The sequence below is a fragment of the Mustela erminea genome, chromosome 18 (assembly GCF_009829155.1).
Source record: "Mustela erminea isolate mMusErm1 chromosome 18, mMusErm1.Pri, whole genome shotgun sequence".
In the NCBI taxonomy this organism is placed as follows: domain Eukaryota; kingdom Metazoa; phylum Chordata; class Mammalia; order Carnivora; family Mustelidae; genus Mustela; species Mustela erminea.
Genome location: NC_045631.1, coordinates 40,436,351 through 40,461,900, shown reverse-complemented (window position 1 = coordinate 40,461,900; position 25,550 = coordinate 40,436,351). Strand labels below are relative to the sequence as shown.

General features: G+C 49.7%; 1 protein-coding gene across 6 annotated transcripts; it reads left to right on the top strand.

The window, feature by feature from the left end:
- Positions 1–11,405: 11,405 nt before the first annotated feature.
- Positions 11,406–25,234, top strand: CCR7 (C-C motif chemokine receptor 7). 6 transcript variants are annotated; one of them, XM_032321319.1, is made up of 4 exons: positions 11,428–11,498; positions 13,356–13,593; positions 17,997–18,046; positions 20,957–25,234. In XM_032321319.1, the coding sequence occupies exons 3-4, from the start codon at positions 18,005–18,007 to the stop codon at positions 22,034–22,036; spliced, it is 1,122 nt and encodes a 373-aa protein (XP_032177210.1). In that variant the 5' UTR covers positions 11,428–11,498; positions 13,356–13,593; positions 17,997–18,004; the 3' UTR covers positions 22,037–25,234. The 6 variants fall into 6 exon arrangements, with proteins under 6 accessions (XP_032177208.1, XP_032177210.1, XP_032177214.1 ...); XM_032321317.1 differs by lacking the exon at positions 13,356–13,593 and having other exon boundaries at positions 11,406–11,498; XM_032321318.1 differs by lacking the exon at positions 11,428–11,498 and having other exon boundaries at positions 11,508–13,593.
- The last annotated feature ends 316 nt before the right edge of the window (positions 25,235–25,550 follow it).

Below are 25,550 nucleotides of genomic sequence, written 5' to 3'. Positions count from 1 at the left end.
CAGGGCCATCAGGCCAGTGTCCACCCAGCCTGAGCACTCAGGCGGACCTCAGCCATGCCAGCAGCCACCCAGGATCAACTCCCTCTGTGGACAAGAACTTCAGCTCACCTCCATGGTCTGCCCCTCTGTCCCAGACCATCTCCCTGTCCACCTTCTCCCCCCCCCAGCCCAGGGGGACTGAGCAACCAAACTTTATGTGCCTTTTAGTATCCTAAGCCAGCAAGAAATTGAACCAAATCCTTTCTGGATCAAAGTACCAGACAACATTTGGGGTATCTCCAAAAAGGTATAGTGTGACCTCTGTTGTCCCCAAGTGCAGGGGCCAGGGGGTGGCTAAAATTCACTGGGTTGTGCATGGCGATGCATCACTTATTACAATGTCTGCCATCTCCAAGGTAGAGATAAAGAAGGACTTCATGCAAAGTTGGAAGAGTTTGAGAGTGGAAATAAAGCTTATCTTCTCACGCACTTTAATTAATTAGTGCTGCCTGGGTGGCTGAGTCAGTTAAACATCTGCCTTCGGCTCAGGTCATGATTCCGGGGTCCTGGGATGGATCCCCGCATCAGGCTCCCTGCTCAGTGGAGAGTCTGCTTCTCCCTCTCCCTCTCTCCCTCCCCACTCCCATTCATTCTCTCTTTCTTTCACACATGCGCACACGTCCACTCTTTCTCAAATAAATAAAATCTTTAAAAAATTACCTAATTGATTAAATGTAACAATTTAATTAATCAATAAAAATTAAAATAAAATGTACACACCGTACTGTGAAAGATGTAGGATTAGCCCAGTGGTGGGCTCCGTCTGGGGTGGGGGGAGGGTGCAGGCGTGCAGGATTTCTCATTCATCACTCACCCTGAGATCAGCATCACCTTTTCCGGCCTCTGCTTTCACCACAGAGGCTATTTCAGTCCAAGTTTCCAGCTGTTCTTGCCTCCTCACCAAGATAAAGGTTACTGCAGAAGTCTCTCAGTAAGGGACCAAAAAAGCCAAAGAGATTCTGAGTAACGGTCAGGTGCACGCAGGGGCCCTAGCATGGAGCTGTTGGGACAGGAGGGCAGTGTGGCCATCCCCCCCCCCCCACACCGGCTAAAACTAGAATGGTATGAGGTTTCTCTGAGCCATTCTAGAAGGACAAATGGCTCGCCTGCTTTCCCTTTCACCTTTCCTCAGGCCCTCAGCCTCACCTGCCCCCACTCCTTCCCTCACAGAGCTCAGTGACATGAAAAACACAGACCCATAAACTCTTCCTCTCAGCACTGAACCAGGTGGCAAAACAGGAAGCATCTTCTTGTTAAGACAAGCCCATTGTGTTCTCTGTGCACGCGTGTCCTCGCAAGCGGCAGGAAACCGCCACGGGGCCATGGCAACAGGTGTCTGGGTGACCTGAGGCCTTGTGCTAGTCTGTGCCCGTCCCTCCTTCCCTTATCCTCCTCCTGGAGAGCTACCTCCTTCCGCCCGCCGCCTGACAGCTCCTCACCTCACCCTGCTGCTCCTTTCCTTGGTAGTGGCCCAACACCTGATAAAGACCTTCAAAGGCCCTATGCCCTAAAAAAATGACAGCCTCTCTCCAAATAGAATTCTTAACACTGAGCAACCAACAGGAAATATACACATACCCTGGAATTAAGAGAGCTTCTTCTTTAGAGGTTCAAATCACAAAATTCTAGGTAAGTTCAAAGCAGAACCTTTCTCAAATTTAGGGCATCCTTATCTGGCTGGAACCCTAAATCAATACCAAGCCCACTACCCTGGACTTTTACATGGGAATAGATTGTTCCCAAGTAAAATAAAACAGGGATTGGAGGTGGAGGGAGGAATAAGTGGTACCATCTTGGACTTGATCTATTTGCCCAGAGGGACAGGAAGCTGTAGGACCTCGGGGTAGAGCCAAGAAATGGGTACTTTGACAAGAGATCCAGCTGCAGGTAAGGCAGGACTGAGTTTCTGCTAATCTGGCTCCCTCCAGGGGACTCCGGGTGTGCTTCCTTCTGCTGGATCTCTCCAGATCTCACCTTGCAGAGATCTCTGTTCTTTCCTATGGTAGCAGGGAGGGTGAGTTTACAGTAGGGTATTTTATTGCTTTTTTTTTTTTTTTTTTTACATTTTTTTCTAGTCTTGCTGAGGTAGAATGGACATACAGCCCTGTATTAAGTTCAAGGTACATAGCATCATGACTTGATTTCTGCATTTATTAGAAATGTGAAATGATTATCACAATTAGTTCACATGTCATCTCGTAGATACAAGGATTTTTTTCTGGTGATAAGAACTCTTAAGATTCATTCTCTTAGGGACTTTCAAATATACTATCCATCAGTTTCACCTACAGTGACCTTGTCTCCTGCCACACTCCTGCTCAGTCTTCTCTGCCCCTGTGCTCTTCCAACCTTATTTTGTGGTCTGATGTCTCAGCTCACGCCCAAGCTTGACAAAGATAAGTGTGCTTTTATCAATGTTTTTGAGAGATTTCAGCCAGGAGAGAGGGCAATCCAGACTTTTTAATACTATTTCAGACACGCCTTTGGTTTTTTTAATTTCTTCTGGATTCTGTCTTCAGTCAACATCATCCATTCTGCATGTCTTATTTAATATACATGATAAGACCAGTTCGTCAAACAGAGGCCTTTAGAAGCTTATCTTGAAAAATCAGTATTTATCCAGTTTGTTGACAGAATTTACATATGAACCCTGTTTGTCTTGAGAAGACCGGATGGGTCACATCAGTAAATAGTACATCGCTCTTTACAAATTCTAGCAGCCTAGGTTCTTAGTTGAGAAACACAACCTTAGCCAATTGATTCAGAAAAAGGAGTTCATTAAAAGGATACGAGGTGGGTCCAAGAGCTGGTAAGAAACAGTAAGACCATGTTCAGGGCTTTCCAGACAGAAACAGTTCAGCTACGTTATTCTTTACCTTCTAGGCCACAAGTCATCAGTGGGTGGTTGAACTGAATAACTAGGAAGGTTTCTTCCAGATCTTCTTCCCTGCTTCTTCTCAGAAACCTCCGTTCATGGGTAGGACTTCCCCCCAAAGCAGAGCGCACATTCTCAGAGAAGGGGACAAGGTGCAGGAAGCCTTGTCTGAGGGCATCTTTTCCAAGCAAGAAGGGGACAGCCATGGCCTGAGTCCTTTGGGTCATGCCTAGTGTCAGCCTGGTATGATGGGAAAAGCCCCTTAGCTTGGAGTCAAAGGTCAAGTCACTTCTTCTCTTCGAACTCTCAGTTTCCTCAATCAGAAAACTGAAACCCGGCAAACAGAGCAACCGTGAAGGTTACATGGATATGATCTAAGAATGGGCTTAGGAATATGGAAGCCCTATACAAATGTGGAGGCTTACTATTTTCCATTAGTTGGCATGCTCTGTGGTCATTAGTTGGCCATGGCTTATTGGGCCTTTAAGTCCTAGCACTTGACTCAATATCTGGCAGAGCAGGAGCTCAGTAAACAGATGTTGGGTGAGTGGATGGACAGACAAATGGACAAGCAGACAAGCGGGGAACAGTCAATTCTGGGAAATGCTTCGGACACCATATGTTGACACATCACAACGGCAAAGAGAGTTTCGCTCTGAAGACATAGCAAAAACAAAAAATGTCTCATGTGCCAAACACAACCTCCCACTGCTTGGGTAACAGGCCAGAAATTGGACCCACAGGCTACATCTGCCCGGCAAGTAGGCCAAGTTCAACAATGGGGCTCTCCCAGTATCCTGAACTCCTGAACAGAGTAATTCTGAGAAAGTAAGCGACTTGTTTAAGGTCACTGGGCAGCACTTCTGGCCCCGCACTTTCTCCTGACAGCTTGGTGCTATCCTCCACTCTTACCCGGGTTGCTCCTACTGCTCCGAGATGACACTTTTTCTCATGGCCTCCCCTACCTGCTCCTGCTGCTGCATCTTGGGCTTGCACCACCCCCACCCCCCACATTGTACTATATTCCGTCTTCCATTATGAAATGTTTACTACATGACGGTGTAAACATGAATGTTTACTACATGAAGGTGTAAACAACAATACTGTGATCTTGCTGCATACCTATTTGCATCCTTTTCCCTTCCCATGTTGAGTTGACTGTATACCTTCTCATGCATGTTTTTATACTTTTAGTGCTTATACTTTCTTTTTTTTTAAGATTTTATTTATTTATTTGAGAGAGAGACAGTGAGAGAGAACATGAGCGAGGAGAAGGTCAGAGGGAGAAGCAGACTCCCCATGGAGCTGGGAGCCCGATGTGGGACTCGATGCCGGGACTCCAGGATCATGACCTGAGCCGAAGGCAGTCGTCCAACCAACTGAGCCACCCAGGTGCCCAGTGCTTATACTTTCAAACTGCCTCTTTATTTCTCCATCTTCCCCACTGTAATGGAATAAATGTTTGTGTCCCTCCAAAATCTGTATGTTGAAATCCTAACCCCCCAGGGTGGAAACATTTGGAGTTGGAGCCTCTAAAGGCCGTCATTAAGGTTAAATAAGGTCAAAAGAGAGGGGCTCTGATCCAATAGGATTAATATCCTTATAAGAAGAGATATCAGAGGCCTCTCTCTCTCTCTCCTCCTCTCTCCTCACCCCTTTGCATAAACTGAGAAAAGGCCAGGTGAGGGCATAGCAAGAAGTTAGCCATCCACAACCCAGGAAGAGAGCCTGACCCTGGGTGTGTTGGACCCTGATCTGCAACTTTCAGCCTCCAGAAGTGTGATAAATACATTTCTGTTGTTTAAGCCACCCAATCTATGGTATGTTGTCAGCCTGAGCTGACTAACACACCTACTATGCCCCAAGTGAGCTAGGAAAGCCCAGAGATCATGGCATGGGTGTCATCCTTGTATTTGTAGAGTCCAGAGCCCTGCCTGACACATGAGTGCCTATCAGATATATTTGTAAAATTAAATCAATAAAGTCACTGCAGAACCAAAGCAGATGTCCTGGGGCCTATTCCCTGGGAGCAAAGTGTTCTCTGCTCTGCCATAATACGGGTCCTATTCAAACTGCTGCTGAGACCAGCAGCGTCTACAGTCGACTCTCACCAAAGTCAATTTAAAAGGAAGAAAGGGGATCCCAAGAAAGAGGTGGAGGGAGGGCTGCCATCTCAGGAAAGCCACTTTATTAATTAATTAAGTGTTTGTTAGGCACCTGCTTATCAGGTATTTGGTGTCGAACAGCCTCCATTTGTGTAAGGTAATCAGTCTTTAAAAGATCAAAGACCTAATGGTCCAAAGATGCTCTGGATATAAGCAAACCCAGTGCAACTGCTTCTCTTATGGCCATGTCCTTTGTACAGTCACTTTGGAGTACACATGGCAGTCCCAATGGAGAACATAGACTCGAAGGGCTCACTTCACTCATAAGACTAAGTACATCCTTGGCACAGCTTCAACACAGTAGAGCCCACTCTCATGAGCCCCTGAGCATCAGTAAGGGGAGTCCCTGTGTTGACTTTTAAGATTCTCCAAAAGGAAAAATGGTGGGGAGGCACCTGGGTGGCTCAGTCAGTTAAGCATCTGACCCTTGATTTCGGCTCAGGTCATGATCTCAGGGTGTGAGATCGAGCCCGGAATCAGGCTCCGTGCTCAGCAGGGAGTCTGCTGGAGACTCTCTCTCTCTCTGCCTCTGCGCCTCCCCCTCTCTCCACCTCTCCCTTGCTCTCAAATAAATAAATAAATCTTTTTAAAAAATTATTCTCCAGAAGGAAAGAGGCAGCAGTCTCAAGAGGCTGGCTTCAAGTCTCTTGTTAGACATACAACACACACTCCATAACAAGTGGGATGGGGCAGAACCTTCCACGAGAGAGGACATCACCCCGGGGACCCATTATTGAACTATTACTGAACTATACCAAACTACATTAAAAATTTTCTCTCTTTTTCTTTTTTTCTTTTTTTTTTTTTTCTATCATCACTGCATTGCTAGAGGCAACACAAAGCACAATTTTGTGTTCACGGAGCATAAAGTCCACTCCAGAATAGAAAATAGTTCACATGCCAATTTGGGTGTCCCCAGAGTAAAGTGCTATGGAAGTTCAGAGAAGAAAGGGCAGTAGAAGTGGGCCATCCTGGGCCTCCATGGATGGGATGGGACGTAGAAAGTCATCCTGGGTTCCTCCTATACTGTACCTCCCATAAAGAATTCGTTCACAGTGGAGTCACTGACTGCGTGCCCCCATGAAGAAGGAAAGCTCACAATCAGTGTTGAAAAATACTAGGGAATCCCCATGGTCTTGCTCAGAGACCAGCTAGGAAACTGAAACTGAAGGAGGTTCCCAGGCAACAACATACAATGTCCATATAGCCAGAGTTGAAGGTTCAGGCAGGAAAGTGGGAGGAAGAAAATGATTTGAAGGGAGCACCACCACTTAGCATCAGGCAGAAGCTGCTAAGGAGACCAGAATCAGTAGCCCCTTATCCCTCTACCCCGACAACATGCTGCTTCTGCCACAAAATTCTCCCGTCCTTCCCAGTGTATTTGTGGACCTTCTATGGGGGCCTACACCAACTAGAGAACCAAAGAAAATTCCTGAGGATAATAAGAACTATTCTGAAAAGAGAGTCTGGACTGTATGTGGTCCAATTCCATGATTTTCAGAAGGGCGGCCAAGAACCAGAGAGAGGAAGTGACTTGCCCAAAGTCATAGAGTGAGTTATAGCCGAGGCAAGGCTGGAACACAGGTCTTCTACCTCTAAGTTTATTTTTTCTTAGAGGCATCTGGTACATGGGAAAGGGCTGCAGGAGGAAGCTTCTAGAAGAATTCCAAACTGAAGTTGTCCTGCCCTTCCTTACCAACACCTTGCCCAGATATAAACCCTGAGAGTCCGTTCCACCTAGTTCAAGAGATTTCCTATATCCCTAAAAGCAAATGGGCTCCAAATGACAGTGATGAAAGTAGTCAAAATCTTTGGGCTGAAAGGAAGGTCCAGTGAGGGCTTCTCATGCTTCCATTTGGGGAATTTGGGTTAACACAAATGGTTGACCCATAAGCAGGATGTCACAAGAAAGCCCTACACTTCAATCACAAGAAAGCCCTACACTATGCCAAAACTTAGGTGTCTGCTATGCAGCCCAGCCTCCCCCTTTACCCTTGAGAAAACCAAGGCCCAGAGAAGGGAAGCAACTTGCCCAAGATCATACAAAGAGCTAAGTTCACTGCACTATACCCCCAACAGAATGTCCATCATCTGGGGAGAAGAAACCATATTCTATCTCCTTGTCCATCTGCCTTCCTGCCCTGTGCAATCTGGGATTTCGTTCCCTTATTTTAGGTAAAGCATCATGTCATGTTTGGTCTTGGTCCTAACTGTAGAGAATGAGGGTATAATTTAACCTTAATTTCTTCTGCACCTTAAATTCTTTGGGAATTGGAATCACCTTGTATCAGTCAGGGCTGAAGAAAACAAGAGTCACTCTAGGTATTTGAAACAAAATCAATTCAATTAGGGAACCAGTTATCCAGGTGATGGAAGAGCTGAGAAATCAAACAGCACATGGTGAGGCCACCCAGAGATTAATAACAGCAGGAAGTTGCCAGTATCTCCAGAGCCGGAGGGACATATGGAGAAAGCAGTATTACCAGGGCCCAGAAACTAGGGCAGGAGCTAGAGCCCAGGTGCTGGCCCCACAGAGGCTGGGGCTGGCTGATGGACTCTAGAATCACAGACAGGGAGCCACTGCTGAGGATGCCTCCAAGAGCAGAGAAGGAAACATCCTAGGGATGGAAAAAGCTAGACCGTGCAAACAACAAAGAGGAGTTTGAAAGGCTATACTAATTCAGACAAAATAGACTTTAAGACAAAAATTGATTATAGGGACAAATAACATTTTATAATGATAAAAGGGTCAGTTCATCAAGAAGAAATAAACATATATGCTCCTAAAAAAGAAAGCCCAAAGACACATGTAGCAAACACTGACAGAACTGAAGGGAGAAATACACAATTCAACAATCCTGGTTGGAGACTTCAATATCCTACTTTCAATAGTGGACATAACAACACAGCAGTCAATCAATAAGGAAACAGAAAATTTGAACAACATTATAAACGAAGTGGACCTGACAGATACTATAGACTACTTCCCCCAACAAAAGGAGAATACATATTCTTCTGAGGTGCACATGGAACATTCTCCAAGTCAGACCTCATGTTAGGATATGAAATAAATCTCAGGAAATGTAAAAGAATTGAAATCATATAAAGTATAGTCTCTGACCACAATCAATAACAGAAGGAAATTTTAAGAACCCACAGATACATGGAAATTAAAGAGCATACTCTTAAATAATCAATGGGCCTAAGATCTCACAAGGAAAATTAGAAAATACTTTGAGATTAATGAAAATGAAAACATGGGACACCTGGGTGGCTCAGTGGGTTGAGCCTCTGCCTTCGGCTTGGGTCATGATCTCAAGTCCTAGGATCCAGCACCGCATCGGGCTCTGTGCTCGGGGGGGAGCCTTCTTTCCCCTCTCTGCCTGCCTCTCTGCCTACTTGTGCTCTCTCTTTCTGTCAAATAAATAAATAAATAATATTTTAAAAAAAAGAAAATGAAAACACAACATATCAACACTTACAGGTTGTAGCTAAGTGTGTACTTGGAAATTTATAGCTATAAATGCCTATATTGGGAAAAAAAAGAAGGAAGATCTCATATAAAGAACCTAACCTTTCATCTTAAGAAATAAGGAAAAAAAAGACTAAACTAAACCTGAATCAAGCAGAAGGAAAGAAATAATAAAGACAAGAATGGAACCAAATGAAATAGAGAATAGGAAAAAGTTAGGAAAACCAATAAAACCAAAAATTAGTATGTTGAAAAGATTTTCAAAATTGACAGATCTTTAATTACACTTATACTGATACCCCAACTACACAAAGATGTCACAAGAAAATAAAACTACAGGGGCACCTGAGGGGCTCAGTCAGTTAAGCACTGCCTTTGGCTCAGGTCATCTTCCCAGGGTCCTAGGATCAAGCTTTCCTGCTCAGCGGGGAGTCTGCTTCTCCCTCTGTCCCTCCCCACACTCATGCACTCACTCTCTCTCTCTCTCTCTCAAACAAAATCTTTTTTACAAAGTTAAAAAAAAGAAAACTACAATTATTGCTTATAAATATAGAAGCAAGCAAAATCCTCAACAAAATATTAACACCCCAATCCAGCAACATATAAAGAAAGATTATACACCATGACCCAGTGATTTACCCCAGGAATTCAAGGTTGGCTCAAGATACAAAAACTAATCTATGTATTTTCTATATTTATTAGAACAAAGGACAAAAAAACTAAAGTGGACACAGAAAAAGCATTTAACAAACTCCAACATTTGGGGAATAGAAGGGAAGATGATACCAGAAATTAACTCAAAATAGATCAGAGCTAAATGTCAAAACTAGAAGTATTAAACTCTCAGAAGAAAACTTAAGAATTAATTAAAGCTTCTTGAACTTGAATTAGGCAATGGATTTTTAGATAGAATGCCAAAAGCACAAGTGACAAAAGAAAATAAATGAATTGGGCTCTAAGTTTTTAAAGTTGTTTGCTTTACAGTGAGAGAACACCATCAAGAAGGTGAAAAGATAGTCCACAGAATGGAGGAAAATATTTACAAGTACTGTGTCTGATAAAGTACTTGTGTCTAGAATAAATAAGGAACTCTTAAAAACTCACAATAAAAAAAAAAACCAATTTTAAAGTGGGCAAATTATTTATTTATTTATTTTTAAAGATTTTGTTTATTTTTATCATTTGAGAGAGAGAGAGTGAGAGAGAGCATGAGTGGGGTGAAGGGCAGAGGGAGAAGCAGACTCTCTGCTGAGCAGGTGGCCCAACACAGGACTTGATCTTGGGACTCCAGGATCATGACCTGAGCAGAAGGCAGATGCTTAACCGACTGAGCCACCCAGGCATCCTGGGAAAATGACTTAAATAGATGTTTCTTCAAAGAATATATAGCAATGGTCAATAAGCACATGAAAATGTGCTCAATGTCATTATGGTAATGCAAATCAAAACCACAATGAGATACCATCTCATAACCACCAGAAGACTAGAATCAAAAAGACAATAACAGGTTTTTTCAAGGATCCTTCATATATTGAACCATGTTATATATTGTGTATGAGAATATAAAATCATGAGGCCACTTTGGGAAATAGCTTGACAGTTCTTCAAAATGTTAAACATTCAAAATGTTAAACTGAGATGGCTCAGTCAGTTAAGCATCTAACTCTTAATTTTGTCTCAGGTCATGATCTCAGGGGTCATGAGATAAAGCCCTATGCCAGGCTCTGTGCTCAGTGTGAAGTCTGCTTGAGATTTTCTCTCTCCTTCTACCATTGCCTCTCCCCTCCACCCTTAGGTGTGCTCTCTCTCATAAATAAATAAATAAATAAATAAATAATAAAACCATTAAACATGGAATTACCATATGATCTGGCAATTCCACTCCTAGGTATGTACCCAAGAGAAATAAAAACATTTGTCCACACAAAAATTTGTACATGACTGTTCATAGCAGCATGATTCATAAGAGCCACAAAGTAGAAACCATCCAAATGTTGAACTGATAACAGATAAACCAACTGCGGTATATCCATACAATGGAATATTACTGGGCCATGAAAAGCAATGAGAATATGAGATGTGGATTAACCTATAACAAGGATGAACCTTTAAAACATGATGCTAAGTGAAAGAAGCCAGACATAAAGGCCATACATATATATAAATCTACTGATGCGAAGTGTCTACAAAAGGCAAATCGATAGAGATAGAAAGATTGGTGGTGGCAACCAGGGCCTGGGGGCAGGGTTGGAGGGGAGATGGAGAGTCATTGCTAACAAATGGGAAGAGGTAATTTAAAAATCTTCTAAAATTGATGGTGGTAATGTTTGCACAACTCCGTGAATATACAAAACCATTGACTGGTACACTTTAAAAAGGTGAATTATATATATATGTAAATGTGAGTTCTATCTCAATAAAGCTGTCCGAAACATTCTGACATCCCCCTTCTCCTCTACCTTCCATCATCTGTCAGTTCCTCCCACTGGCCAAATCTATCTGAGAAGCTGGAGGACAAAGTGGTTTGGGAAATGTAGTTTTCTGTGACACTGAATCCCTCGTTCACCTCTGATGCCCTAGCCCTGGGTATTCAGGCTCAAACATGTGTCCAATCAATAACTGGCCCAAATTCTCCTGCCTTGGGTTGGGATCCTTAACTTCTGGGCTACACAGGGGGCTTTTTCAATATAAATAACCTGATGATTCATGATCCTATGACCAGTGAGTGGGTTGTCACTGTCACCTTGTCATAACCCTTGGTTCTAGAAGGCACCGTGGGGGCCGTGGTTGAGGTCGGATTGGAGGAAGGAGCTGGGGTAGGAGGGGCAGAGAAGAGGGTGGCTCCTCTCAGAACTTAAAAGCACTTCCTCCCCAGACAGTGGGAGCTCAAGACCCGGCACAGCCTTCCTGTGTGGTTTCAGCTGCCCAGAGAGTGTCATGGACCTGGGTGAGTGAGCCTCCCCATGTGGGAAAGAGCAGCACGGGGTCACTCTGACATCCAGCCTGACCCTGTGGAATGGAGAGGGAGGAGGGGGATGAAAAGTACAGGGGAGCCTCCCAACTAATCAGGGTCTGTCCTGATGCGAATCAGCCACCCTGTTCTCCTAGGCACAACAGATACACCTTTCAGAGCTGGGGAAAGGGGTGACCACTGGCACCAGGAAAGACAAGGGGAGGTGGGGGTGGTGAGGTGGTGTCTTTCTAGAACAGTAAGGACGGGAAAAGGCTGCAGGGCTGGGGTTGGTGGTGATCTGGATGGTCCCTGTCTTCATCTCAGCTTGGGGTGGTGGGTGAGGCTCCCTGGGACCTGTTTCATCAGGGGAAAAGTCCTCAGAGGGCTCCAGGCCCTCCACTCCTCGCCTTTGTCTGCTTTTTACCTTTCTCGCCTGCTAAGCAGGGATCAGAAGTTCCGTGCTCTTAGGAGCAAAGGGAAGGTTAGAGTATGCAGTACGGGGTAGGACAAACGCAAGCAGGCTCCACATCCCTCTGGGTCAGCTCCCGCCGCGTGCAGGTTAAAGGCTGGGTGGGCAACAGGAAACGGGACAACAGTGGGGCATTCAGCCTGGAGAAGTCATAGCCTACTTCATGTTTTCTGCCCTGGCCGATGACTCATCCCTTTAAAAAGCCTGTCCTCTGATCGAAACTTGGTCTTAATGAGAGGGATTACAAAAGAAGCTCTGAGAGGGTTGTGAGGGGTACGGGGTACGTCCAGCTCCAGACACCCCATGTGTAAATCTCGGCTATGAAGTCAGACCTGGCTGATGCTACAGAGGCCAAGTTCCTGGATGGTTCATTCTCACCAGCAAGCGAAGCACCACGGCAGCCTCAAAGCCGCAAGAGGTTGCCTTTAAAAAGTGAAGGTTCACTGGTGCGCCCTGTGCTGTCCTCACACTCCTCCCACCACACCACAGCCTCTTGCCTTTACTCTGCCTACCCCCTCCCCTGGCCTACCCAGAACCCCAGGTGGACCCAGCAATCCGCTGGAAATGGGTTAAAGTAGCCGCCTGACCTACCACTGGAATGCCTGACAGGTGGGACCAGATCCTTACATCTCCTTCTCAGAGGCTTTGGGGGGATGAGCAGAAAGTTTTTGGAATGAATGAATGAATGAATGAATGAATGACATCAACAACTCTGAGTTGATTTCAGTTTTTAAAAATCTCTTCCGACATTCTCTCCTCCCAGCAGCCTGTTCCCCAATCCCTCTCCCCAGACCCCCGCCCCCTGCCACTTACCACAGTCACAGAACGCAGGCCATCGCCCACTGAGGACCGGTTCCTGACTCTCTGTGGGACCTCCCTGAGGGAGACCTCTATGACCTCTGTGTGTCCCCGTGGGGTGCTGGGAAATGTTGGGAAACCTGCTTCCCTGGAGCGGGAGGGGCGCTGATTGGTAGTTCTTGCCAATTTCCTTGGTGTAAATTCTCCCGCCACGGTTGATTTCAAGCGTCAGACCAATTCAAGGCCTGAAATGACTGAACAGAGAGTCAGGGAGGGCCATGCACCCTGGCTCCACGGGCCTCTGAGAACCAGCTCTGGGCCACCACTGAGGGTCTTCCCCCAGACCTGGGCTTGGGGTGCTAGCCTCACAGGCTTTGATGCGGGGAGGGAGGGCAACCTCTGGTTTGGGAGAAAGGGATGTTCTCGCCCACTTCACTCAACTCGAGAGAGAGAGCCCCAACGGCCAAGCCTGAAATACTGGTAGGAAGGGAAGCCACTGAGGGAAGCTTTGCTCAGAACAGACTCGGGGCCGTTGGTGGGGCGGATGAGCCATGAACGATCTGTTTTTCTCTCCGTCTGCCCAGGAGGGAGCAAGAGGTGGGTGAAGAGGCAGAGTTTCTGTTACACAAAATGAAAACACCAAAGCTGAAGCTGGGCTGAGCTGGTCTCTTTCATGATTTGAATGAGCAGCCCCAGGCACCCTCCCACCTTTGACAGAGGAGTCTTAAGACCTCAGAATTCTCCAAAAACGGAGAAAAGAAAAAATGAGCCTGTGAGAGACTTATGTGTCATAGCTTGGTCTGAAATGGCAGCAGAGGGAAGGTAAAAGAATGCTGAGCCAAAGCCTCCTGGCCTGGGAGCATGGCTGGGAAGGCGGGGAGCACTGCAGCCTCTGGGAGCTGTTGGGAAAACCTCTCCTCTTTGGTACCTTCTTCCAGGCACTTCTCATTGATGGGGAAATTCGGTCATGACCAGTCTTGTGTGAAGAGAGTCACACAGAGGCATAAGCCACTGAGACGGGGCGGGGGAGACATAGTGCTGATGGGGTCTCCGTGAGGCACGTGGGAAGCTCCAAAGAAAAGTGGTGACCATGGAACATGGGTCGGAAGAGCATTCAAGTTAGGTTTTGAAAGGCGTGTCCGAGCTTTCAAACCAGACAAGGAGGAACAAGGGAGGCGGGAGGTGGCAGGGAGAGCAGCCTCGATTTCCATCAGGGGCCAACAAAGCAAATGAGGGAAGGGACGTAAGATGTAGTACGTGGAGGGGAGCAGAGTGAAGCAGAGGAGGCAAGCCCCACCGAAAGTCATCCAAATGCAAATCCAATGTAGCCAAGCAGAACATCCCGGGGGCTCAGCCTGTGGACTCCCTGTCAGTCAGCTCCGACAAAAGCTAACAGAAACAAGGTAGGAGCAAGTGGAAGGAGGTGTGAAGAACGTGGCCACGCCAAGGAGGAAGGTAAGAAGGGAGGCAAGAGGCACAGGAAGAACCAGTCTTCAAGATTTTGTGTGGCCTTGCTGAGGGATTGTCCTGAAAGCAATAGGGAGCCAGTGAAGATTTTTCTTTTTCAGTCAGGTGAGTTAAGGGATGTGGGCTGCATTTCAGAAGGAACTCTGAAAGTCTGATGTCAGGACAGAGGTGGGGTCAGCTCTGAGATGTTAGGGGACAGAAGCAACAGAGCTAGATGACCCACAGGATGTGGGAAAGTGAGGACTCTCGTCACGCTCCATGGAGGTCTCTAGACATAGAGAACGCAAGAGAAATGTAAGGTGACACAGGTAGTGAGAGTTCCAATCAAATCTCAGAGCCATCTCTTAGCAGCTGTGTGACACCAGGCGAGTGGCTTCACCTCTCTGGGCCACTGTTTTTTGGAATAGCATGAGAATCACAAGGCATCGTTCATAGGATCTTATGAGGGAGAGATACAGAAAGACTAAGAGGCAACATAAAGATGGTGTAGGAGTGTGGTTTCTGGAAACTGGAGGATTCAAAGCCCAGCTCCATTATTAGCCAACCGTGTGACTCTGGGAAATTTGCTAATCTCCCTGTGCTTCAGTTTCCTCAGTCTTAGATGGGAATTATAGTAGTACCTACCTACCATGATGACAGCGATCGTACATGGAACGATTTGGTGCATAGTGAGAGCTCAGTGAATTTGAATTCTATCACTGGGTAAAGAAGGTGATATCATAGGGACTGCAAGGTTCCCCTAGCTGTCCTGCCTGTTGTCAGGGGAGCCCCCAGGCTTCTCACCTTCTCTCCAAATTTCCTTACCCCTTCCCGGCTTCTTCCCTGCCCCTCTCTTCTGCCTCCCCTAAAAAAGTTGTGTTGGCAGGTGAGGAATTCCAGAGAGGAAAAAAGTATGGGATGGCTTTTGGGGGCAGCTAAATGGGTAGCCATGATTCTCTAGAGGGTCTGGAAAATGTGGGAATGAAAGTTAGGGATTTGGAAGAGCAACCAACCAGCAATCCCTCCAGCCAGACAGGAAAGCAGTTTTTCTTGCTGGGGGCTCAGGTTGGAGTTCGAGGGAATTTTCTTCTCATTATGATTATTACTAGAAACCCAAGAACTCAGAAAATACCCAACATATAAGTCATCCACGTCTCAACCCCTAAGATTCCCAACTTCAGTGGCTTCACCCAAGCTGCTGCCCAAGGCTTGTTGCTTTATGACTCTGTAACAGACAGAAATGATCTGACTCATGGCCACTGACCAGGCTCCTGCCACACACCAGAGTTCCCCTAAATTCCCATTTGGTTACCTTTCTTGAAAACAGCCTGTTTTGGTTCTACGGATCCTCATCCACCATTTCCAATACACCTGGAATGAGAAATCATGCACACACGCACACATAACCTAGTCTCACCCCCTTTCCCCTCCCCCCCACCAGGGGCAAAGGAATGGGACAGGGCCCCCGGGGAAGGGGTTGATGGAGTGAAATAGAAACAGTTCTTACTCCTTGTATCTACCCGTTGTGACTTATCAAAACTTTGAGGTTTCTCAGTTCTCACTGACAGTCAAAGTGGGCTTTCTCTAGAGTAACGAAAGATTTGTGCCTGTTTAAAGAAACCTCGAGCACTTCACACCAAGATGAGTCAGTGGAGAATGGGCGGTGCGTTGGACCCTGACAAAAGTGTGTTGAAGATAGAGATGTGGGCTTGAGGGAGGCCTCCCATGGTAATTCGGCGAGGAAGGGGGATGGGAGGAGGAGCTAGGACGTTGCACAGTCCTCTATTCCTACCTAGGACTGCAGATACTCAGGGGCAAGCTGGGGACAATGGGACAGTGTGTGCCTGTCCTCAAAAAGAGAAGGCAGGTGCAGGAAGACAGCAAGGGGCTTGACTGCCATACTAAGCTTCAGGGCTTTCCTCTGTAGGGCTGGAGGGAGAGGTCCTCAGGATTTAGGAGGCCTGGTGGGGGTTGGCATCAGAGCGCTGCCTTAGAAAGACGGGTCTAGCAGTAGTGTGCAATATAACTTGCTTGAGGTGGGAAAACTATGTATTTATTTTTGTGGCTTGAGGCTCTTCCTCCTTGGCCCAGGAACCCCACCAAGCCCAGAATCCCCTGCCTTAGGCACTCCACCTAGAGCTTGCAGTAAATTGGGTGTTGTGCAGAGAGATTTCCAGCAGGTGGCGCTGTAGCCAAGGACAGAGAATCCCTGGCAATCCGCTCCCTCCTGAGAAGCAGAACCCCTTGCTTTCAGGAAGAGGGTCCCCAGCTTCCAGAAGGTGCCTGAAGCGGAGTCCCAAGCATTTCCCTGTCCCTGATGAGACAGGAGGTGTGACCGGCCTGCAAGTCCTGCCTTGGCATTCATCTGTGGCGTCCTAGTTACTGATTGTGCTGTGGGCCAGGCCCTGGCTGGGAGGCTGAGGGTCAGGTTCCTGGGAAGGGGCTACAAAGGTCCGAAAGCACAACACCTGTCCTCTGGGTGCTCCCAGAGGTTAGGTGAGATAAGACTGCTACATAAATTACCCCGTGCACTGTCCTCCCTGCTCAGCCCTCAGAGGAAATAAGTTCCCACTCCAGCCCTCACCTCAGCCACAAAGCAGAACTGAGTGGCCAAGGCCCCATCGTCTGTCGGCAGCTCACCAGGCCTGTGCTAACCTGGGGTCTCAACCCGCTGCTCAGACTCCAGAGAGCCTCCTGACTTCCAGAATGTACCCAGGTTCTGACCCTGCTCTGCGCAGGCCGGGCAGTGTCTTCCCTTTTCCCACATCTCGTGAGGCCCAGATTAGAAACAAGTGAAAGAGCAAACATACCCACACACACTTCAGTCAAGCAAAAAAAGTAGTTACCTCAGAGAATAGTCTCTGTCGTACCATACCGTCCTAGGACTGCGTCCCCTCAGGCCACCCCGGCGCGCTCTCCCCTGGAAGAAGGAGAAGCTGGGGCATTCACTCACTCACTCACTCACTCACTCGTTTATTCACTCATCAACCCACAGTTCCTGGATGCCTTCTTCATTCCGGGCCTGCACTGGGTGAAAGGGAAGAGGTCCCTGCTCCACCGACAGGCTGAGGGAGTAGGCCAAGGAAACCACAAGTTGGCCTTAATGAATGTCAGTTGAATGAGGGGTTGTGGGGAGCAGATGGGTCCCCGAAGCACTTTCCTGTCCTTGCGATGCCAGGAAATAACCTCACTCCTCCAGCTAGCCCTGTGGCATCAGCCTGTCTCCTCAGCTGGCCTCCCCCAGAGGACATTCGGGCTGCAGATGGTGTTGCCCACTCACCCGGATGCAGGAAAGATGCTCCCCAATGGTTACTGGCAAGGAGCAGTGCAGGACAGACAGACAGACACACACACACACACACACACACACACAGAGTTACCATCACCCCCTCCCTCAAGGCCTTGCTTCCCACACAACCAGGGGTGGGAGGAGCCACTCAAACCCAGGAGTCAAGGTCAGGTGAAACTCAGCCTTGAGGGGCAGTGTGGGCCAGGGCGAGCTTTCCAACTCCAGAAGATGCTCTGAAGAGCCAGGAAGGGGGTGGGGAACAGGGGCTGCCATGCATTCTGATCCCACTAAGCGGAGGTGAGGGTCGGCAAGGCTGGGCAGCCAGCCAGGTGCTTCAAGGCACAATCTGGTTCTGATGTTCCAGGCAAACGAGGTGCCTGGGGCTTGTGAGGAAAGTTCCCAACAGGGCCCCCACCCCTCCCTGAGGCCTTCTTTCCTAACAAAGAGCTGCCCCTGCCAAGCAGTAACTTTCTCACCTTGTCTCCTGCAGGGAAACCAATGAAAAGCCTGCTGGTGGTGGCTCTCCTTGTCATTTTCCAGGTGAGATCTGCGCCCAACAAAAGCTCTCTTCCCTCCCCCATACCCCCTCCCCAAGCCCACCCCTTCCCACCCCCAGAATCCTGGTGGTGGAGGAGGGGGGCACTAGCTGTAAAGAAAGAGACCCAGACACAAACCCACCCACTGTTCCTTAAGCCGGTGGCTGCCCCTCTCCATCTGCTGAGTGACCCTACAAGCTACACGTGGTCTCTGAATGTCCTGGATGCCGCTTAAAATGAAAACACAGGGGAAATAAGATACCACCTTCTCCCCCACCGCACTTGCACCATCCCCATTCAGAATACAGAAATGCGGGCTCCGTCTGAGTCTGTCGAGGGGAACGGCACAAAACAACGGCTGTGAGTTTCCTGGAGTCTGTGCATGTGTGTGCACAGCCGTGCGTGCAAAACTCGTACATGAGCCGAGAGAACATGTGGTCTGGAGGCCTCATTACGATCCTATTACCCCAAAGCTGTCTCCCGCCCCTGGTGTCCAGCCAAAGCCTCTCCTGGAGGCCCCAGACCCTTCTATGAAATAAAGAGGCCCATCTGAGCCCCACTTAGTGGAGAGGGAAGAAAGCAGGGGGTCCGGGACACTGGGGGTAGGGGAGTGTATACTTTATAGGTCCCCAAACTCTGCAGGAGCCAAGTCCCCCAGTTTACACTGTTCTGCTTCTCAGTCCCAGAAATGCAGACAGGAAAGCTGGCCCCACCGAGCCCTGGAGTTAGAAGAAACTGTAACTCATAATCTACTCTCTTCCATTGGTTGGGGGTGGGAGCTCTCTGGAGGGGGGAGGGGGAGGCCAAGTCCAAAGCTGGAGAGGCAGGCCTTCAGAATTTGGCTTTTCCCCAAGTCTGGAGGCCAGAGGGGCAGCTTTCCAGGAGCTCCGGCCAGAGGCAGGCCCCAAGCTGGGCACTGTTCCCAAAACCCCATCCCAGAGGCCCCCCGGAGCTTGGGCCACAGCCCACAGCCTGGCCCCCTTCCCCATCACCACTCCCTCCCCTCTTTCTTCCTGCTTCAGTACTTGGGAGGGGCTGTATTGCTAGAAGGGGAGAATGGAAGATTGGGGAGGGGATGAGGGACAGCTAGGGCTCATTCTTCTCTTTACTTAGGGGAATGGGGGTGGCTCAGACGGGGCAGGATGTGGTGGAGCTGTGGGCTGCAGAGGCATCGTGCCTAGTGGCCCAGAGTCCGGAAGTAGTAAAGGGTGGAAAAAGAGGGCGGGTCATGCTGGTGGGGAGCACTCTTCACAAAGGCTGGGTATACCCCCCTTATGTCCAGGGACCCCACACTTGTAACCCTGGGACTTACCATGGGTTAAGGCTGAGAGCAGCTAGCCTCTTCAGGACCCCCAAGCTGCAGTCGTGCCCAGATGAGGGGAAAGGGGGGTGCCGCTAACTTTTCTCAAGACAGCAGTGCCCAAAGGAAAGTCTCTTGGATATTCTTTTGTCCTCGTTCTGTGACAGTGATAAATTCAGGATTTGGAAGTGAGAAAGACAAGAGACAGGATGTGGGAAAGAGACCGGGTTCCACTCCGGCTATGTGACCTTGAACGAAGTTCTCCAAAAGCCTCCCTTTCCTCGTCTCTAAAGTCCCTCCAGCTCCCCAGGTGCATGAAAACCCATCACTGTGAGCTGCCCAGAGCTCAGGTCCTAGAGGAGGGGCCATGAGCTTCCCCAGGCAGCCCCGAAGCCCAGCTGCCAGCCTACAGAGGCTCAGCTGTCCCTGTGCACAGGAATGCAGGGGCGCATGCCCTCCTTCATTGATAAAATCACAGCAGGTTGCCTGATACTTCAGCTTGCCTTACAAACGGGCTTAAAAAAAAAAAAAAGGCCCTGAGCCGCTGAGCCCGGCTGATTGGGATCTGCCAGAAGAGACTGGGCGGAAGAGAGAGACAGAGAGGTAGGGGAAGAGAGTGGGAGCCCAGAAGGAGAGTAGGAGACAAGGGAGCCCCATGCTCTTCCTGGGGATGCAGAGAGGACTCCATCACAGCTGAGGAGGCAGTGGCCCAGCAGGGCACCCTCCACCCCGTCATAGCTGCACAGTTCAGTGCCCTTGGGCACATGTTGCCGGAGCCCCAGCTGCGTGCGGGGCACCGTACCTCGGGGCCCTGGGATCCATAGAATTTTGCAAGTCACTCATCACCCAGAGTCACAGCAGCTTGCCCCAAACCAAGGTTTTGAGGCTTCTTAACAGAGTATCTGCCTTCTGGCTCCAAGCCCTCCTCAACCCGAACCCCGACATGGATTTCCCCCTCAAAAGCTGAAGTACTTTGCAGGCTCCCTGGAAAACTCTTTCTAGAAGATTCTAAAAGGAGGCTCAAGATGAAAGACACACATCCCTCCTCTTCTGGAGTTTCTAGGCGCCAGAACCGAGGTTAAGCACCTCACCCCAGCCACAGAGGGAGATTATAGTCGTTTCCATCTCACTGATGAGGAAACTGAGGCTCAGAGATAAAGTGTGTTTATGCGGCCCGAGGCTCATGGGACCTCAAAGCCCAGATGATTTCCAGTCCACCCTCAGGGCACATAATGCCGAGCCTCTCTGAGTTGGTGAGAACAGACCCTTGCTACTTACTAGAAGTGCAGAATCTCAGGTCCCAGCTTATCTAATTAGGACATGCATTTTGACAAGATCGCCAGGTAATTCATGTGCATGTTAAATTTTGGGAAGCACCAGTTTTAAGCCTGGGAGCCACCTGGGAAGTTTAGGAAAACAGATCCCAGGGCTCCGCCCCCGTAGATTCCAGGTTCGTAGGTCCCAGATGGGGCCCAAGAATTTGCAGGCTTTGTGGGTGATGCCCCTAATGGGGACCACTTGCTCTGGGCAATCCCGGGGCCTCAAGGTGAGCTGAGTTGAGCTGGATCCCACTTGGCTAAGCTGGATGACGTTGCCCTGTTCCCTCCCCCGCAGGTGTGCCTGTGCCAAGATGAGGTCACAGATGATTACATCGGAGACAATACCACGGTGGATTACACTCTCTACGAGTCTGTATGCTTCAAGAAAGACGTGCGGAACTTTAAAGCCTGGTTCCTGCCGCTCATGTACACCATCATTTGCTTCATGGGCCTGCTGGGCAACGGGCTGGTCGTACTGACCTACATCTATTTCAAGAGGCTCAAGACCATGACCGACACCTATCTGCTCAACCTGGCCATGGCCGACATCCTCTTCCTCCTGACCCTTCCCTTCTGGGCCTACAGCGCAGCCAAGTCCTGGATCTTTGGTGTGAACTTTTGCAAGATCATCTTCGGCATCTACAAGATAAGCTTCTTCAGCGGCATGCTGCTGCTTCTTTGCATCAGCATTGACCGCTACGTGGCCATTGTCCAGGCCGTCTCGGCCCACCGCCACCGTGCCCGGGTTCTCCTCATCAGCAAGCTGTCCTGCGTGGGCATCTGGATGCTGGCCATGGTGCTGTCCACCCCAGAGCTGCTGTATAGCAGCCTCCAAAAAAGCAGCAGCGAGCAAGCCCTGCGGTGCTCCCTTGTCACTGAGCACGTGGAAGACCTGATCACCATCCAGGTGGCCCAGATGGTGGTGGGCTTTCTGATCCCTCTGGGGGCCATGAGCTTCTGCTACCTCGTCATCATCCGCACCCTGCTCCAGGCCCGCAACTTCGAGCGCAACAAGGCCATCAAGGTCATCATCGCCGTGGTCGTGGTCTTCATCGCCTTCCAGCTGCCCTACAATGGGGTGGTCCTGGCCCAGACGGTGGCCAACTTCAACATCACTGGCAGCGGCAGCTGCGAGCTCAGTAAGCAGCTCCACATTGCCTATGACGTCACCTATAGCCTGGCCTGCGTCCGCTGCTGCGTCAACCCTTTCTTGTATGCCTTCATTGGTGTCAAGTTCAGGAATGACCTCTTCAAGCTCTTCAAGGACTTGGGCTGCCTGAGCCAGGAACGGCTCCGCCAGTGGTCTTCCTGCCGCCACACCCGGCGCTCCTCCATGAGCGTGGAGGCTGAGACCACCACCACCTTCTCCCCATAGGTGGCGCTCCACTCGGACGAGAGGGACCTCTCCCAGGGCCCCCGGACGGGCAGCAGGAGACTTGGGCTCCAAAAGCTGCAGAGGGAAAGGCAGTCCTGGCCGTGAAGCTCTGTCTCGTGGGGAGAGGACGTGCAGCAGCCCGGACCCCTGGCCCTAGCTACCTCCACCCAGGTTCCAAAGCGCTGTGACCGATAAGCTGCGCCAAATCCTGCGACACTCCAAAACCAAGGCTGCTGTCCTCCAGACCAAGAATCAAGAGTGGAAGTGGGGAAACAGTCCGCACTTGGAGTGAAGGGAGAGTTGGTGACAGGTGGACCGGAGAAGGACGCACGGCAAGTCCTCTGAATGAAACTCCTTCTGACCCAGGAAGACATCCTCCCTGAGAGTCGAGGGCTGAGGCAAGGTCTTCCAGAAAACAAGGCTTTGTCTCTGGGACCTGAGATGGTGGGGAGACGTCTCGGCTTGGCAGGGAAAGGGGATGCCAGCGGGTCAAACTCTGCATTCCTCCCTCCGTCTCTTTCTCACTGTCATCTGAGCCACCAAGGAATGGCAGGCTCCAGACCTCCCTGAAACCACACTTGCCCAGTGCCCGCCACCTCTCATCAGGCTGCTGCCTGCCCAGGCTCTCCTCAGGGAGGGGCGTGGTGTTTCCTGCGGGCCAAGCCAGCGGCCTCTGCCCGGCCAAAACCACGCTCCCGGCCAGGACTCTGGGGCACGGATGACGTGCGGCGAGCCCTTCTCGGGTGGGTCTCAGCTCTGCTCCGAAGGAGGACAGGGCAGGCAGAGAGGTTAGGGACAGGGACCGGGGGGCGGGGGGAGGGTAGGGGGGGTGGAGGAGTGGTGGTGACAGTATTGACTGCTGAAGGCCAGTGAGCTGCTCTTTGTTCTTAGTCATGGGGACAAAAAAAAACGCTCATCCTGGCCTGCTTTCAGTTCATTAAGACGGCGCAGTTTACTCACAGACAAATACAAGTTTTCCTTTGCGGAAACAACAGCTTTAAAAGAAAGGGGGGACATTTTCGGTAAATGGCAAATGGGTATGTCCCTGTTTTGCAAGCCCCCACTTCCCACCCTATCACCTCCTCTTCTCTGCCCTCCCTGGGCTTCGTTTCTGAGAGATGATCAGAGCCGTGGGGTCTGCCAAGCTATGCTCTGAGCCCCTCCTGTGACACCATCCCAGGAGGCTGAAAGAGGGAGGGGGAGGGAATGCACAGGGTGCCCAACTTGCAAATGCCCTTCCAGAACTCGTGGGAGAGGACCCAAGCCTGTGCCATCAGCAGTGACCCACAGACGTGGTATGAGCTGAACTTTGGAGAGAGCCAAGCTGTCCTTAAAACGTCAACGGCTGGGAGCTCTCCGTCACCTTTAGCAACATTTACTCACTGGTCAGCTCGTCCGGTCCCTGCTCGGTCTGTAACTTAGAGCCCATAAGCCTTTGTCAGTCCCTTCAAGCTCCCCACAATGGTTCTTAGAGAAAGGGCCTCTTCCACCCCTGGGCACCCAGACTACAGCATGTTGGATTAAGGAGGCTGGGCATGGCACCCATGTGATAGGCTGCACCCTTTGCTTGGAAGCCAAGTTCATCCACGACCCACCCTACAGACCACTGTTGTAGCAATAGCCGATGTCCAGTGACCCATCATGGAGGAGCAGGGATCAGGGAATAGTCACTGCCCACAACATAGATCCATGTCCCTGGGATCCCTGACGCCTCCCCGGAACCCTGACTCCTCCAAGCCAGAGAGGAGGTTAGCCCAAAGCTGTGATGCACGAGGAGGCATCTGAAGGGCCCAGCACAGTGACAGCTGGGGGCCTGGCAGGGGGTGAGAGGGAGGGTATACTCAGGTAAAGGTGATAGTATACATTTTCCAGAGAGCCCGCTTGGTAATGCAGCCCATTCTCTCTGGTCTTCAGCACATGACCTTTGTCTCCTCCGTGGGCTGCACTGGGCACGACTTGTTGGCCAGCATGCCCTGGGGAAAAGGAAGCTGGCCCGGGTGCAGCCAGGGGGAAGCGGTGCTTGCCACAGCAGGGCTAAGCAGTAAAACATGCAGCTACAGATGTGTGTGCATGAGTGTGGGGTGTGGGGAGGACCCCAGAGTGCCTGTGGGGTCCCTGAGAAGAGCATGGAGCCCACTGGTATGTACGTCGTAATGAGGGTATGGGCAAGAAACCAATCCTCCGTTCCTGAAGGGAGGAATTCAAGGGCACACTCATGAGCCGGAAGCCAGGCCAACCGCACAAACATGCCATCTCGGCTTCAGATACATTTTTCTAAAATAACTGGACATCTCCGAGTATTTACAAAGACAACAGAACCCCAGCCATGTTAATTCCCCAAACTGCTCTATCTCAGCTCATAGCTGGTCTGGACCCTGCTCCCTTGCCCAGAGCTCTCCTGGGCCTACCCTGAACTTTGGGGGACCCCTAGGAAGAAGGAACAAACCCATTGGGGAGCCCCCCTGCCCCAGCACCCAAGGCTTCTCTCTCCCTTTCTATCATCTGCTTCATACAACTGCTCCCATGAACGGGTTTCATGGCCCCCATGGCCCCCCCCTCCTGTCTCTTATAGCTTTCCCATTCTCTCCATCCCCATCTTCCCTGGCTGCACCCCCAGGGCCCACCTCTGCCCTTACAGCCAGAAGCACCACGCGTCAAGAATCATGGATTCACAGGACTGCAAGGGACTGCAGGGATCTGCTGGTCCACCCCAATCAGCCTCTAGATGGGGAAACCAAGGCCCAGAAGGAGGAACTGACTTGCTTAAAGAGACTTTGCAATATAAGAATACCGGATCAGCTGGCTTTGGGGGCCTGAGGGTCTGGCAGGATTATGGGAAGCGGATGGGAGAGAGCGGACCTCTGAAGCCAGGCTGACTGGGAAGCTCATCTCTGTTGCTTCCCAGCTGTGTGACCTTCAGCTGTTGCTCAACTGCTCTGAGGCTCAGATTTCCCAACTGCAAGATGGAGAGGATTTGGCAAACACGTCGCACGGCGCCTGGAATGCGGAACGTGGTGATGAGGAGCAGGGGTTCTGCGGCCAGACTGCCTGGTTTGAATCTCAGCTAAGCTCCTCGGGCTCCTTACTTAGTCTGTGTTTCGGTTTCCTAGTCTGTGTGATGGGGAAAATCATAGCACCTACCTCCTAGGACTGTTGTGAGGAGCAAATAAATTCACAGATGTCAAATGCTTAGAAATCCTTCTGGAAGTGTTGTTGATCATCATTAAGAAATGTTTAATATATGGTAGTTTAAAAAAAAAAAGTTTCCACAAGTTTCCACCAGGAAACCAAATTCAATTCCTTAGCCCCATTTCCATCCCACCACAACTTATAAATCAAGCTGGAGGACAGCCTGAAGATGAGTCAGTCTGCCCTTCCCACCAACTGGACGGGTACGCCAACTGAGGCTCAGAGAGCTAAATTACTCACCTGAGGTTTCTTAGGAGCTCTTGGCTGCGCTAGAACTTGAGCCCAGGCTCCCGAGCTCCAGCCAGAGGTCTTCCTGCAGATCTCC

Bases quoted from the DNA above. Each gene is read 5' to 3' on its own strand.
- CCR7 (XM_032321317.1), top strand. The intron at 18,047-20,956 runs GTGAGATCTGCG...CCTCCCCCGCAG, and splicing joins CTCTCCTTGTCATTTTCCAG to GTGTGCCTGTGCCAAGATGA.